We start from the raw sequence: 15,897 nt of genomic DNA, 5'->3' as shown, positions 1-15,897 counted from the left end.
TGTAAAATCCAGGTAATTAAGGACGTTACTTAATTTAAAAAATGAGGTACATAAGCAACTAATATAGAGACTGAAAATATGTTTCATCTCACAAATGTAATCTGAAAAGTTAGTTGGTACTGGGTGAATGAGGGCGATGTGTTAAGGCCCTTTCCGGGGCTAAGTGAGAAAAAATTCTGTGTGCCCAAAGCTATAGAATGAGAGGAGTGGCTGTATGTAAGTCAGACATTTGCTCCCTGTAGCTTGTTACCCTAATTTGTAATAAACATTCAATGAATGTCTTTGTCATTGTTATTACTGAGATACAGTGAGTGGTTGCTTGAAGTTTTTCTAAGTTGTAATGAATAGTACCTAAGTAAGCTAGTTATTTACACTTTTCATATACTTGCCAAGATGCATTATTACATTATATTTCTTATTTATGGTCCTTTGGTATGTCCCCACGTCACAAGCTTTATAGCTTAATAAATTGCCTATGAGTCCTTACGGAACAAAATGGGTCAATCTAAGTAGTTAGCAAATTAATAATATTTCATATCAAAATCTATCATTATTATGATAGATTTCTGACTTGGAAAAAAAGTAGTGTACTTTCTGAAATGATTTTTTAAAATCAGACACTTAAATATAAAGATTTGAATCTCATAAGCACCATGGGATTGGGGTTCTCCTGCACTCTCTTTCTGAACAGGTAACTTGCCTGTTACTATTCTACAAATTAATTTTTTAATAAATGAAAAGTAGAAGCCATATTAAATGCAATGATTGTAGAACTTCTAAAAAGTGATTTATGAGCACTTGAAGACCCAAAGGTCAATTCCAAACAGAACCCATAATGCAGACCCACCGTTCAGCTCTAACTCTGAAATTAGTATGTGTTTTCTACAGGCTTTAGAATCCCTTTTAGAGATAAATAGTTGGATTTGGTTTATCATTAATTGCTTTAAAATTTTTAATATTCAGGATTGTGCATCTTTTCTGTTGTATAAATCATATCTATCAGTAGTATTGTTTTACTATGAAAAAGTGGTGCACTCTCCCTAAGAAAAATTACTATTTACTTTATTTGGAAATATTTATTAGTTCGACATGGCAAAAAGAAAATTGTACAACAGTGTTTTACTTATTAGGAGATACTATAATTAAAAAAATATAACTATTACAGAAACATGTAAAAAGTTTTTGAAATCCATGCCTAATCTTACCACTCTAACAACTATGAGTATTTTGTATATTTTATTTTAGTTTTTGGTCTTTGCTTCAGTATTTTTTGCATCTCACCCTGAGCATTTGATTATATCTAGCCAAATTCTTCTTAAATGCAAACATGTTTTAAGCTTCAGGAAAAAAATTTTTTTTCGAGCCATCATTTTTATGATAATAATAGTTTAATGGCTTTTCTCAGAACTAGAAACACAAAGATGTGTGTGAGTGGCGCATACATTTTTGCGCATGTTACATATAATTTGTCACCAATATTTTTTACTAACCGGCCAAGCAGAGGGCACTTAAAAGGTCAGGAGACGCAAATCAGTTCAATTCATCAAACATATTTGTATTGACAACGCTGTGCTAATGCAAAGAGAATTTGATTAAAATAAAAGGAAGCTAGCTCTTCCTTTGAAGCAAAGATTTACAACCAGTATGGGTAATACATTTAGGAAAAGCCTCTGATTATTCCTCTAAATGGAAAAAGCCATCATAATTATGATTAGTTAAGCTATAAAAGTCTGCTTGAAAAGTAATGCAGGTCACCAGTCTGTTGCCTGGTCTTAGAAATTGAGCAGCTTCAACATTTGCAGTGTTTCTTAAAACTACAATATTTAACTTAAATACACAAATCATCTTAAAATATGCTTTTACCATCAGGTGAATATTCCATGCTATGAACATAGAAGGGAAAGGGGATGATAATAAGCAGGCGACTGATACACTTTTGGCTTTATTTCGAATGTTTTTCTCTTGCTTGGCTGTTAGTGAAATGCTATTTCATGGGCAGAATTTGTGTAAATTGAAAATAATAGCTGATGGCTGAAAAGCCTTAGACTAGCTTTGCATGTGGTGATGGGCATGCTAAATAATGGCCATATATTCACTGGATTTTCCAAATGAAACTGGTAAATTTTATTTACTTATTAAAATATAAAATGCAAATAATTTCTGAAAAAAACTAAAATCTAGCACCAATGCACAATCTCAGATATTAACTTCTGTTGTCTAGGTCCTGCATAATACTCTCCAATTAGTAATTATTCTATAAATACTTGAGTTTCTAAAGGAATGAATGAATGTGAATAAAAAGGAACAAATGATTATACGTAAGAAAGACCTAACCTTAAAAAAAAAAAAAAAGAAATGGTGACAAAGCACATATTCTTGGGGTTTAGATGTTTCTAAATTTAAAAAGAAAAAAAAAAAGCCTTACCACTTACTAGATTTTTGAGTTTTAGGCATTTCACTTAATTTCTCCAAACATGTCTTCTCATCTGTGAAATAGACATGGTGATGACTTTTGGGGAATCAAATGAAATAATGGATGAGAGTACTTGCCACAGAATCTGAAAATGTATGGAATATAAACGTTGCAAATGTTCTTGGAAAGCTGTATCCTCAGATTGATTTTCATGATTCTCTTGCCAGGTGAAGCGTACATGCGATTAAGCAAGCTCCCTGAAGCAGAGCACTGGTATATGGAATCATTGAGATCCAAGACCGACCACATCCCTGCTCATCTCACCTATGGGAAACTGCTTGCTCTAACAGTGAGTAACTACCTTTCTCACCCTTTAGAAACTGGTTCTGCCTGTGCAGACTGAGATAGATAGGGTTTGAGGTACCGGTTCTTGGCTAGTTAACCCGTACTGTTAGGAATTAATGATGGTAATACTAAGTTAGAACTCTGTACAGAAAATATAGAGTAATGCATTCCTTTGGTTATGGGTTTTGCCATGGATAAAATATGATATGTATCCTTGATGTAACTTAATTGAAATGTATAAATGGAGAATCCCAAATGTGTGATTATTAGTGAACTTGTCAGAATAACAATATTTATATAAAAATTATGTTCTCCATGCCAGTGTTAACCCCAGATTGGCTGTAATGTGGAATTAAGTCAGATTCTTTTCAAAAAGCCAGCATTATATGACATTGCATGTGTGTCCATCACTGTCACCTAGGATTCCTACTAATTGGAAATCATTCTGTAAGAGAAGTGGAGCCATTATTTGGCCATCCACTATGTGACAGGCTCTCTTGGCCACATTTCTATGAAAGTGGTATTAGTTTGAAGCATAAGAAATTGTTGATGTTCTGCCACTGTGGCTTGTAAAAATTGTAATTTTATGTGCTTCAAAGTAATATGAATGTTTTTATTTTATACAATAGGGGATTGTTCAAAATATTTAAGTAACTTTTCACCCAGCTCTTAAATGGTACAACTAGCCTTCAATGCTAATCTGAATCTATTATCTCTGTTATTTTAATTATATCCCTTAATCTGTCTCCAATATTACTAAAAATAAATGAACGCTAGCAAAACATAGAGCAAATGGTTAGGAAAGTGATTCCTAAATGAATTTGTAGAAGGGTATCTTATAATTATTTAAAAATAATAACATTTTTATTTCCCACAGATGATGATAAGCTAAACACTTAAAAGTATTATGTATCCATTCTAAGATACCACTAAAATGTTACTACAGAGGTTATTTAGGCAGACTAAGTAGTTAGAAAACCATCCCACTAAAAAATATCTAGAGATGCTTAATAAAATACAACAGATATGCTCTTAATGCATGGCTGTTCTCAAAGCGTAGAAAGAGAAGTTCCTGGGGATGAAAATGAAGCAATAATTAAACTCCAGAACAGTAAACCGTTGGCTGATCCTGCAGCTGATTTGGGATGGTTTACCACTTGTAACAACCCATGGGAAAGAGCTTATTGTTTGTTTGTTTTCCTTCTTGTTGGTATAAGAGACAAAGCCTTGGACCAACAGAAGGCCAGGAATTAGACACCTAAATAAAGCAGAGAAGTTCATATCCTCTGTGAAAGAATAAATGTAGAAAAAGTTCACATACTGATACAAGAGGGCAGTGTGAAAGTTTGCCTGTGTCAGCATGGAATCTGAAATCTCTGCAGAGGATTTGTCACTATCGTCCTCCCTTTACTGGCTTTCGGTTTTGAATTTCTGTGAATGATCAGGGAATTCCTAGGCCAGGAAATGAAAGTCAGTTCCCTATAAACTCTAGCTGAAGACGTTACTGAAGGTGTCCTTTGAAAGAACACAGTTAAATCTAGAAGGAGTTACTGAGTGGGGTGCAAAAAGAATGGTGAACAAAGAAATGGTGATTATGTGTATCAGATAAACATTTACTGAATAAAAATATTGAGAAGGAATAACCTCACAGGAACAATCAGAATGGGAAGGGAGGTGAAATTTAAGCTGATTTTTGGAAGTCAGAAAGTAGAAAGAGGCATTACGACTGATTCATCAGAACAGAGTAAACCACCATCTTTATAAAGGGGGTTTGGAACTGGTTAACAATGAGAAGAATCTGGAGAGACTCAAGACTTGGCAGCAGCTGGCATAGAAGAGAGTGAGTTAAGGGGTGATAGGATAATCAGTTCTAACTTATGTATGGGAGAGTAACGTCTCTCCCCATGTGCGCAGTGCTAACAACCAGGCACTCACTTCCCAGTCAAGGAAAGGGATGCTCACAGTGGTGGAGCAGTTGGATGAGAGAGCCCCATGACTCAGGAGCCGCTTACCCAGTCAAAGGTGCAATGCAGAGGGGACTGCAAAATGGATTGATTGAACTTTTCCCAGTGGAGTACTCAGATTGTCCCTACCCCTCCCCAACCACATGCAGAACACAAGCTACACGCCCTTCATACCCTCTGCAGCAACACGTGTACACACACCTCACCTCCCAAGAAATGGTTGCATTCTTATCTAGAGAAAGTGAATCACTGTAGGGAAGAGATTTCCACTTACTTACATTTGAAGGTCCCTGAAAATGACTAGCTCCCAAACCAGACAAACCAAAGTGACTCTTTCCAGTCTAGAAAGCACATTTATGCCTAAGGAGTTCATTCAGCTTTTTAGCAACTTTTAAAAAACAATGGGCAACCAAGGATTGTCAGTATTATTAGGAAAGCTTCAAATGTAAAAGATCAGAGCTGAAACAAATGACTAGCAAAAGGAAACTGAGGGAAACAAAAGAAAAAAAATCCTTAGAAATGGTAATATAGCATTTTGTGAAGTGCAGGATGCCATAAAAAATAAATAATGAAAAAACAAGAAAGAGCTTTTAGAAATTAAAAAAAAATGATAGCAAAACAATTTTCATTTGAAGGGTAAGGAAATAAAGGTGAGTAAATGTTTTCATACACAAACAAAAAGATGAAGAAAAAATATGTGAAAGAAGAAATTATGAAATAAATTAACATGAGGGCCCCCAAAAAAGAAGGAATAGAGAAAGGGAAAGAATATTACTTAGAATTGCAGGGTATAAGTTGCCATTTGAACCATCTATGAGATCATAATATGTCTAGTTTAATGAGTTAGAAAAAGATTATTTTACCTTATGAAAACCTGTTCCATTTCCTATTCTGCTAGGATAATTCACACAACTCCATATAAAAATAGAATTCATATATACCTCTGGCCTCAACTACTGTCTTTGAGATGTTCTTATGGAATTCAAATGGAAACATTTTTAATTCAATTGAGAAATGGCCACCTTCAAAGAATATCTATAAAAATTTCAAGTGCCTGATTTACCTCCCCACCAAAAAAAAAAAAATCATTTAGAAAAGAAAAAAATTAAATGCTTAAATGTAGTTAATTCTGAATATACCTGGATTGTGACACTAGTTTATACATAGAAACTATGTGTCCTTTTTTTTTCTTCATCGTTTCAAGCCTGAATATTTTGTTTCCTGTACTAAAAATATGATTTTACAGGTTGCTTTTTTTTCAGAAGGTATTTTTAAAAACAAGATTTAGCAGTTTTAATTTACTGAAACATATGGAAGGAAGGGAAGGAAAGACGTATTACAATCCAAATTTTAATCTCCCCGCATCAACAGAACTTTTATAGTTTCCGACTAGCTGATTAGATGAAATACAAACCCTATTATGGAATGGCTTAAACTCAAAGTGCCAAAAACTCCACAACCATCCTTGACAGTCTCTTTTTGAATTATGAGATTTGGCAAATTTCTGATCCCAGTGGATTGCCTTTGTCTAATTTTGGGTTTCTTGGCCTGGGTAATATGCTATTGACTTAACATGGAATTGGCAAAGTAGAAAATGCCACACATTTTGACTTCTGAATGCTTTAAATATAAAATATTGTAAAATGGAATTGGCTATTACTCTCAAGAGAAGAGGAATAGAAATGGAATTGTTTTTACTGTTCCATCAAAACTGACCCAAGGCAAAATATGTAAAACTGACATGCAACAAAATTAGACTTAGACTGTAGAGTGGGACTTTATATAAAGAATTATATTTTTATGAGACAGATTCAACAAAAAATTGATTATTACAGCTTTTATTATAGCCAGTGAAATGATTCACTTGGAGAATTTTTGTACAAAATTTTCTTTAAGAATTTGTATTATTTATACTATTTATAAAAGTTCAAAAAGACTTAGAATTTCCCAGAATGCTTTGACAAATTCCATAGACCAAATCCTTTTTTATTCCTCTGACAAAAATATCCCTTTCCTCTTTCTGCCTGATCAAATTTTATTTCTTCTGTGAAGTCTTGCCTGAGTCTTTCAAGCAATTATTTTTTTTCCTTTCTCTGTGCTTCCATGGCACTGGTTTCAGTATCTCTATAATAGCACCTTTTTAGATTGAATGGCAGACATAAATCTGTCTTTTGACCCTGGCCACGGGGCAGGGACTAAGTCTTTACTTATCTTTTTGTATCTTCAGTATATGGCATTTCAGTATCTTGATAACATCTCCGTACCCTCTTTTTGCATTTCTCTTGTTAAGTTATATAAGAGCTGGGCATATATCTCCCCCCCCCCCCAGTTTTATTTGGACATAATTGACATATAATACTGTATAAGTTACAGGTGTACAGGGTACCTGACTTTTTAGTATTTTTGTTTCCCTAGACTGATTCTTATGTCCTCATTAGTCCCTTCATTTTGTCAGCACATGTATTGAGATTTATTAATTCATGCTAGGCATCACTCTAATTCCCAATGATATATGTTGAATAAGTGAATGAGAGTGGCATGAATATGGAGTGGATACAATGTAATCTTCCAAGACCCTGAAAGGGGAGATGGGCACAAGAGGGTTATACATCTCTAGAATGCCTGTGATTGACATATGTTATTTCATGAAGCTTTACAATGATTACTGTCCTCTTTTTATAATTGAGGAAACTGAGCTTCTTTTTATAAATGAGGAAACTGAGCTTCAAAGATTTAAGGAATGTCCCCAAGAATAAGTAAGCTACTAAATAGTAGAATTGGATACATCCTCAAGGGTTTCTGAATTAAGCATCATTAATTTTCATTCTATATTAAATAATTTTGTGTGGAGCTCCCCTCCATTATACCTAATTAGAGGTTCCAAAAGTAAGCTAGTGCTCCTGCCTCCCTGTTTTTTATAATTTATTTTTATACATTACCTCTAAATAAACTAGTTTAGTTTAAAATGGGTAAACACATTTTTTATTATTAGGCATTATAAGTCATGAACTTAGGACTTTTTGGCTCTTGGCACTTTTAAGTCCTACGTTACAGCTCAAATACAAATGTTCCAGGGACTAGTTAGTTCCGCTTTAGGGTCACCGGTGGCCTTCATGTTTAAATATAGTTGGGGCTGGGTGACATCTCTTTAGAATATATGGAACTTTCATACCAATGTCATGTCCAATTAAAATACTAAACACAAGCTCTCTTTAAAATTGATTTATTCTTTATTTGAACTTTGTTACTTAGGGCTAATGCCATGAATTTAAAATTGGGCGTGCATTAAGAGAGAAAGGAAGGAATGACATTTCCATTATTATGGTGTTTCAGATGGTTTTATAGTTGTTTCTAAACCCATGTGTGTTCTCTAGTTGTGTATACATCCTTACTTTGATTTTTTTTTTTTGGTTCTCCTTTCCTTTTGTCTTTGTTCAATTTATTTCAGCCAAATATTTTGCTGTTTTTGTGAGCCAGTAAAATTAATATTGACTTAAATTGTAGTAAAAGCAGCTTGGCTGTTAGCTTATTTTCCAGATTTAGGTTAGTAAGAGAGAAGGAAGGATATGGGAGACTCTGACAGTAATTCTTGATACAGCAAACCTTTATTTTGGCTACTGTATGGAAGTACTGAGCCAGATTTCTGTGTCTAGCCAGAGTTAATTGGGCTACATAAAACTCCAGTCGTGAAAGTACTTGAAGTTCCATGGAAAAGTTCCATACCCCAGGCTAAAATGGTGTCAGTGTAGTCTATCTGGAAGTGCAGCACTGTGTGTTTCCTTGGGCCTTTTGTAATAATTACTACTACTTAGAGTTGAGATTATTTTTCCATTTGGTCCTCTTTAAAGCAAAGCTGTTCCCATTTTGCATGTTGACTAACATTTAGATCCCTTTGTTTTATTATAATCACTGCACAGTCATGTTTAGATTGGAGGGAGTAGGGAACAAAAAATTTTCCTGTGACTCTCACTGAATGATTGTTATGGATATATACCACTGAAGTTGCAAATTTATTCTGTGAAAGAGAAGGCATATATCACATATATCATGCTACTGAAATATTGGGTGAAATATAGAAGAAAATTTAATTCAGTACAGTGCTCAGCTCAACATTTAATATGAAATTACCTCATCTAAACTTTATGATTTAGCATTCTGGAAGTTATCATTATATTATTTTTACTCTGAAGCATAACGAATCTGATAATTCTTTTTTATGCATTTTGATATATAGAATCAATCTTTCTTAAAAAATTGAGCTGTCTTTATTGAATCAGGCTTACAATTACCCTATTTGTTGCCACTAAGTGACCTAGGAATCCAGGTATCTCCAGAGTATCCCAGACTTTTATTCTACTTTCATATGTCAGTAACTAAAAGTCATTGTTACAGATATTTTCTTTTGCCAGATATTCTTAGAAATAATAAAATCAAAATACTCAAATTTTCAGGCATTGAAGTTCACGTGAAATAATTCTACTTGCTTTATATCTACATATCATGATGCTATGTTTGAAAAGAAATGTTAGCTTTTTATTTAGGGGTAAATAAGATGCTGCTGCTTTGAAACTAACTTAAATTTTATTGTTATTTTGTTTGGTTTCTGTATTTGGTCTTTAGTTAACATTTAGTGCAATTTAAATAGGCCAGGAGGCTCAGGCCTCAAAATCCCCCAGGACTCTGCTATCCCATGTTATTGGAGGGATGGGGTTGGAGAAGCAATATGCCCCTTAAATATAGCTTGGCTTTCTTGCAGGACTCTAAAAAAGTAATCCTTTATAAAAACTTGTATTTGGCATGCATTTTCTGAACCTGAACTTTGTGTCATGTTCTGTAATAAACAGTGGTGATACAAAGACCAGCAGGGTGTTTCTTTGGTCTCACGAAGGCCTCAGTGCATTCTCTTTAGGAAAAATTATAACAACTATCTCTAGTGGCTTTAGCAGTGGAAGACTTGCTTACGACTTGTGGAAATGGCTTTTGTTTCAGAAAGGACAATTATGTAGGTACCTTAATCTTATTTTCTTTTTAATTTTTATTAGACGCATGGGATTCCACACCACTTCATAGGTATTTTTCTCCCACTTTGTAGTCCTTTAATTTGTTATATAAGTCCATTGATACATGACATGACTTGGCATCATGACTTGGCATCACGACTTTCAGCTTGTGATCCTTTCTGCTACATCATGTTGACTCTTCTGTCATGTAATAAGGTCTGAACACATTTTAATGTGAGTTAAACTGTGTTTGTAATTTATGTTTTATATTTTCCTACTTTGATTGTTTTTTAATAGAAGAAAATTTGAGTATCTTTCCTTATTAAAATGGCATCCTTGTCAAAGCCCATTCTTACTTTTTAAAAAGATGGTACTGACCACATACATTTTCAAAAGCAAGTATCTTTCCTCCCAAGGGGTTGGATCAACACTTCACAAAGAAGATTGCCTATTTTTTTCCTGTAGCATCTGAACATGTGTACATATATTTGTGCACCTACACATACATACACACACACAGAGGTATATATATAAAGGAAGCCACATCTGTTCTAAGATGTGAACGTTTTCATTTTTGCAGCCTCATAGATTCACAGCCAGCCCAGCCATGGACATGTTCACAAACCCGTCACATTTTGGTCATTTCCCCTTATGTTCATCCACATTGCATTGGAGGCCCCATGAGCCTCAACAGCCTGAAGCATGACATCCGCAGATGTGTAGATTTTTATCCTTAGTTTTTTATTAAAATTATACTTCTTCCAAACAGTAGTTAATTCTGAGTTCAACTTTTTTTTCCCCAAGTCCTGAGCTTCTAGGACCATCTGAACTTCTCATTCATTTCCTATCTCCCTTGACATCAATCCTCATCTCTTGCTTTCCTACCTAAAAGGAATTAAATATCACCGATAGGTGGCCGCTTACCCTGCCTCTTCAGTGATCAGGTCAATCCCAGTACTTCCTGTGATTCACTCGTACTCTTTATCATGCAGTGAACTAGGCATCGTTACTATGCTCCTCTAATACTTCTCACATAATCCCGTGATCTAGGTACCTACTCTAGAGATGAGGAAACTGAGGTTCACAGAGGTTCAGACCTGTGTCCAAAGCCTCTTGCCTTATACTTGGTTTTTCTGAAAGCTGTACTATTATTGCTCTCTAACTTTTTTTTATTATGATAAAACATGGATATATGGTTCCTTGTGCACATAAATGCCTAACTTCAAAACACATAAAAATTGATTTTTAAAGAAAATCTTTATTCAGTTTTTAGATTTTCTCATCATGCAGTTCTGAAGTGAGAAGAATATCTGTGTATATCATTAAATGAAAGAAGAATTTTAACATGGTAATTCAAAAAAGGATTTAGGTATCTATATCTGTGAAGTAACAAGGAAATAGTAATAGTGTAGTTAAAAGTTTAATTTTTAACTTAAATATGGTCTACATGGTGTATCTTATATGGTGTATAGTTTCTCTCATATTTTAAGTCTTGAAGGAAACATTCTGATTTTCCAAACTGAGGGGGAGCACAGGGTTGGATGCCTGAGTGACCTCTGACCTTTACTTCATTAACTTTTAACTTGGTAGACAGTGAGTTGGAGCCAGAGCACCTGAGCACATACCTGCCCACCAATTTATTTAATAAATGTATTCATTTCTTCTCACAGTGAAAAACATAATTCTTAGACTTAAAATTTCAGGACTCATTTCTGAGGTGTAATTGAGGCTCTTTGTCAAAAGTGGCAGGATGGGATATGTTCTTGAGCCCAGGCTGTAGTTCAGTGTGCATTGTAATAACAATACTTTAGGTGGAAGATGGTAACATGCAGGAGGATTCACACTTAAAAGGACCCTTTGGTCCATTTGACATCAGCCATATGGCATTGGGTTTAAGATGGGCACTGGCCATTTAATAAAGCCGTGTATTATAGGCCATATAATGGAGAAATAGGTAGTGTAGTTGGTAGATATAATGACCAGTCTGGGAAATTTTTGTCCCTGAGAAATGGAACTCGAAGGTATTATCCACTGTAACGTTTGTTCTGTTTCTCATTTGGGGGGAGGAAACAACACTAGCTAGAAGAAGAACAGAATTTCCATCTGCTTGAAACAGAAATTTACTCACTTTAAGGAGAAAATTACTGACCAGGAGTCTTTTGTTTTAAGGTATATTTGCATATCTCAAAGAGATTACCTCAGTAGAGATGTAGGATCAAGTTGAAATCTATTGCTTTGGCTCAAGGTGGTTTTCCTGAAGGTGTCTGTTTTCCTCTTTTTGACCCAGGGTGCACATTTGCCACAAGTGGTAATTATCTTTCTGCTCTGTTTTCACTTGTGTGGAAGAGGGGTCCTCCACTCTCTCCTCCCTCACCACTTCAACAGTTCTCAACTTATTTATATAAATAACTGCGTATACATGGCACATTAAATTTGATACCTTTTAATTATAACAAAGCTGATTCAAATAGTGTTACATGACAAGGATTGCTTTTTCTTGATTATAGAGGGAATTTCAAATATGGTGACATTTAAGGGTACCAAGAAGATTTTACCACTGCCATTATTGCTTTGATAGTTTCTATTAAAGCAGTATTCCTCAAAGGTACAAAATATATTCCCCAAATGTATTCCACAGACATTAGCATTTCTAGGTGTTCTTTAGAAAAAAGTAAGCAAATAATGTGGGATAAACCTGTAATAATTTTCCTAGCTCTGAAGTCTTCTATGTCTGAAATTAATATTTTAGCTTTCTTTTGATTAGCGTTTGCATGGTTTATCTATATCTGTCCCTTTGCTTTACCTATCAGAGTTTTTATATTTAAAGTGGATTTCTTGTAGACAGCATATAGTTGGGCCTTTTATTATTATCGTTATTCACTCTGACAGTATCTTTTAATTGGTACATTTAGACCATTCATATTTAGAGTGATAATTGATATATTTGAATTAATGTCAACCAGGTTTGTAATTGTTTTTTATTTGTTACCAGAGGCTTCTTCCTTCTTTGGTTTTTTTTTTCCCCCACCTTATTTTTTTTATTGTGGTAAAGAGAAAAAAGATAAAAATTTCCATCATAACACTTTCTATGTATATAATACAGTAGTTTTAACTCTGTGCACACTGTTGTGCAACAGATCTTGCAAAACAGCTTTTCATCTTGTAAAACTTAAACTCGATACCCATTGAACTAGTTTTCAGTTTTTCACTGTTGAATATGATGTTAGCAATGGGTTTTTCACATATGGCCTTTATTATGTTGACATAATTTCCTTCTATTACTAGTTTCTTGAGTGTTTTTTTTTTTTTTTTTTTAATCATGAAAGGGCATTGGATTTTGTCAAATGCTTTTCCTGCATCAGTTGAGATGATCATGTGAATTTCCTCAGTTTTTATTTGTCCAAAAAGTCTTTATTGCTACTTCACTTTCTAAGGATAATTTTGCTGGATATAAAATTCTAGTTTTGTGGTTTCTTTTCTCTCTTAACATTTTCAGTGTTTTACTCTACTCTCTTCTTGACTGATGGTTTCTGATGAGAAGTCCAATGTAATTCTTAACCTTCTTGCTCCATAGGTAAGGTATTTTTTTTTCCCCTCTGACTTTAAGATTTTCTCTTTGTCTTTAGTTTTCTACAGTTTGGACATACTATGCCTAGGCTTATTATTCTTGAAATTGATCTGGATTAGTGTTCTCTGAGTTTTCTGAATCTATGATTTGGTGTCTGTCATTAGTTTTGGAAAGTTCTCTATCATCATTACTTTAAATATGTTTCTACCCTCTTGTCTTTCTTTCCCTTCTGATATTCTAGTTACTCATGTGTTACATGTTTTGAAATTTTCCTATAGGTCTTGGATGTTCTGTAGTTTTCATTCATTTCTCTCATTACATTTCAGTTTGGGAAGTTTTATATTGACCTATCTTCAAATTCATTGATTTTTTTCCTTGGTCATGCTGAGTCTTATGATGATCCCATCAAGTGCATTCTTCGTGTCTGTTATGATTTCCAGCATATCCTTTTAATTATTTCTTAGAATTTCTCTCTGCTTACATTACACATCTGTTCTTGAATGCTGTCTACTTTTTCCATTAGAGTCCTTAACATATTAATCATAGATATTTTAAGTTCCCTTTCTGACAATCCAAACATTTCATATTCCAGCATCTCAGTATGGTTCCGTTGCTAGATTTGTCTTTTCGAACTATGTTTTTCTATCCTTTGGTCATGCCTTGAAATTTTTGTTGAGAGTTGGATATGTTGAATTCCTATTAGGCCTCTAACATGAAGATTTATGTTAATCTGGCTGAGGGTTCAGCATTGTTTAGTGTTTGTTGTAGCTGTTGGTGCTGATGGCTTCAAATTTCTCTAGTGTCCTTGTTTTTAACTTCTATCTTGATGTTAGGCTTTCCTTAATACCCTTTCTCAGAGTGACTGTGTGTCTTGAAGATATTTCAGGTGTACTTCAGTATTATCATACTGGAGTCCTGTTGTGGGGGTGTCAGGTATGGTGGAGGGGGAATTTTCTATAATCATTTAATTAAATCATAATTTTTGATTCAGCCTGTGTCTCTGATGCATGACCTTCCCAAGTTTTTCTGCTTGTAGAGCTACCTTCCCCCCCCCCCGCCCACCACATTAGGTGAGACAAGAAGGCTAGAGGAGGATGAAGTCAGAGACTGCCCTTTTGCCACAGCTATTTAAAAGGCTGTAGTACAGTTTTTTGCCTTAGAGAGTCAAGCCTTTGTTATTGAGAAAGCTCTGGATATATTTCACAAGGATTACTCTTCTACCCCTGCCCTCACCAGGAGGGGATCATTTTTGGGTCTCCACTTTGAGAACCTGGTCAGGTTCTTGGAAATAAAGACCATGAAAGAGTGGGGAACACCCACCCCCTCTCAAGACTAGCCTTCAGGAATTTCTCACTCTCAGGCTTGTCCACAGTCAGCCTCCAGCAAGTCATCAAAAGTACCACTTAAAACGTGCCTACCAGTTCATGGCTCCATTGGTTTCTGCATCCTATAAACACATCTTGACTGTGACTCTATCCTTATTTCTATTTCTGTTTCTTTATCTCAGTCTGTGTCTGAATATATTGGGAATTGCAGGTATTCATGGGATGTGTTACATATTTTTGTTTTCCCATGGCTCAAGGAATAATGTATGTAGTAAATGCTCAGTAGTTATTTTCTTAGTGTTTCAAAAGTAGAGAAACGGCTGTTTAGAAAAATATATTTGATCACATATCTTGCCTTCCTTCTCCATTAGTATTCTATCACCTTACAGGGGATGCAGCTATATAAACAGTGGCTCTAGATTGCCTGGCGTGTTCTAACACTTATTAGCTCAGTGATCTTGGTTATGTTATTTAACTTCTATCTTATTCAACTTGTGTGTATAATGAGGGCAAATGTATTTCCTTCTTGAGAGTGTCTAGGAGGTAAGTGAGTCTAAACATAGTGTAAAACCATTTAGAACACTGCCAGGTACATATGCTGTAAGGACTCAGTAATTGTTAACCATTAGCAGTAAGAACAATATCATGATTCTTATTCAGTAAAATCTTTATGTCTTTGTATGACATGGAACATTGTTTATTATTTGGGCACAGCCTTTCTCGTTAAACCTCATCAGCCAAATTCCCTCACAATATTAAACTTCTGATGGCTCCCTAAGTATGTTAAGAAAAAATCTATTCATTCTTTGTCTTTTCCAAGCATACTGCTTGCTGCTTTGGCCTAGAGTATCTTTTTCCTTTCTCTCCACTTGACGAAGTCCTACCCATCCATCCAGTTTGATTTTAACACTCCAGTCCATAAAACAATGACTGATTCTTCCAGGCAGCCTTCATGCTTCTCTTCCAGGGGTCTTATTGCACAAGAATATCTATGATAGCTGAATACTAATGTATTACTATTGGTTGCTCTTTTTAGGCAGTGAGAGTAGAGACCCTGTCTCTTCATTACTCTTACTAGCTTGGTGCTCGGCACATAGTTATTCAATAAATATTTATTGAATGAATGTACGTGAAATGACTCTGAAGCAGAGATTGGCTCAATTCACATAAAAATTTTCTGTCAGGGCATAGCACTGACACATCACTACCCTTCCCCTCTGACTTGATTTTTCTGTTATCTGTGCTCTCACGGAAGTGGCTCCATCACCTTCTGTTACTGTTA

General features: G+C 34.8%; 1 protein-coding gene across 1 annotated transcript in view; it reads left to right on the top strand.

The window, feature by feature from the left end:
- Positions 1-15,897, top strand: part of TMTC2 (transmembrane O-mannosyltransferase targeting cadherins 2) — a 370,895-nt gene that overhangs the window by 257,333 nt on the left and 97,665 nt on the right. Inside the window, exon 8 of the mRNA XM_057742666.1 lies at positions 2,641-2,762. Coding sequence (XP_057598649.1) covers positions 2,641-2,762 — 122 coding nt within the window. The remainder of the gene's footprint in view (positions 1-2,640; positions 2,763-15,897) is intronic.

This window comes from Hippopotamus amphibius, chromosome 7, assembly GCF_030028045.1.
Source record: "Hippopotamus amphibius kiboko isolate mHipAmp2 chromosome 7, mHipAmp2.hap2, whole genome shotgun sequence".
In the NCBI taxonomy this organism is placed as follows: domain Eukaryota; kingdom Metazoa; phylum Chordata; class Mammalia; order Artiodactyla; family Hippopotamidae; genus Hippopotamus; species Hippopotamus amphibius.
Note: the sequence above shows the minus strand (reverse complement) of the source record. Positions and strands in the feature narration are given on the sequence as shown.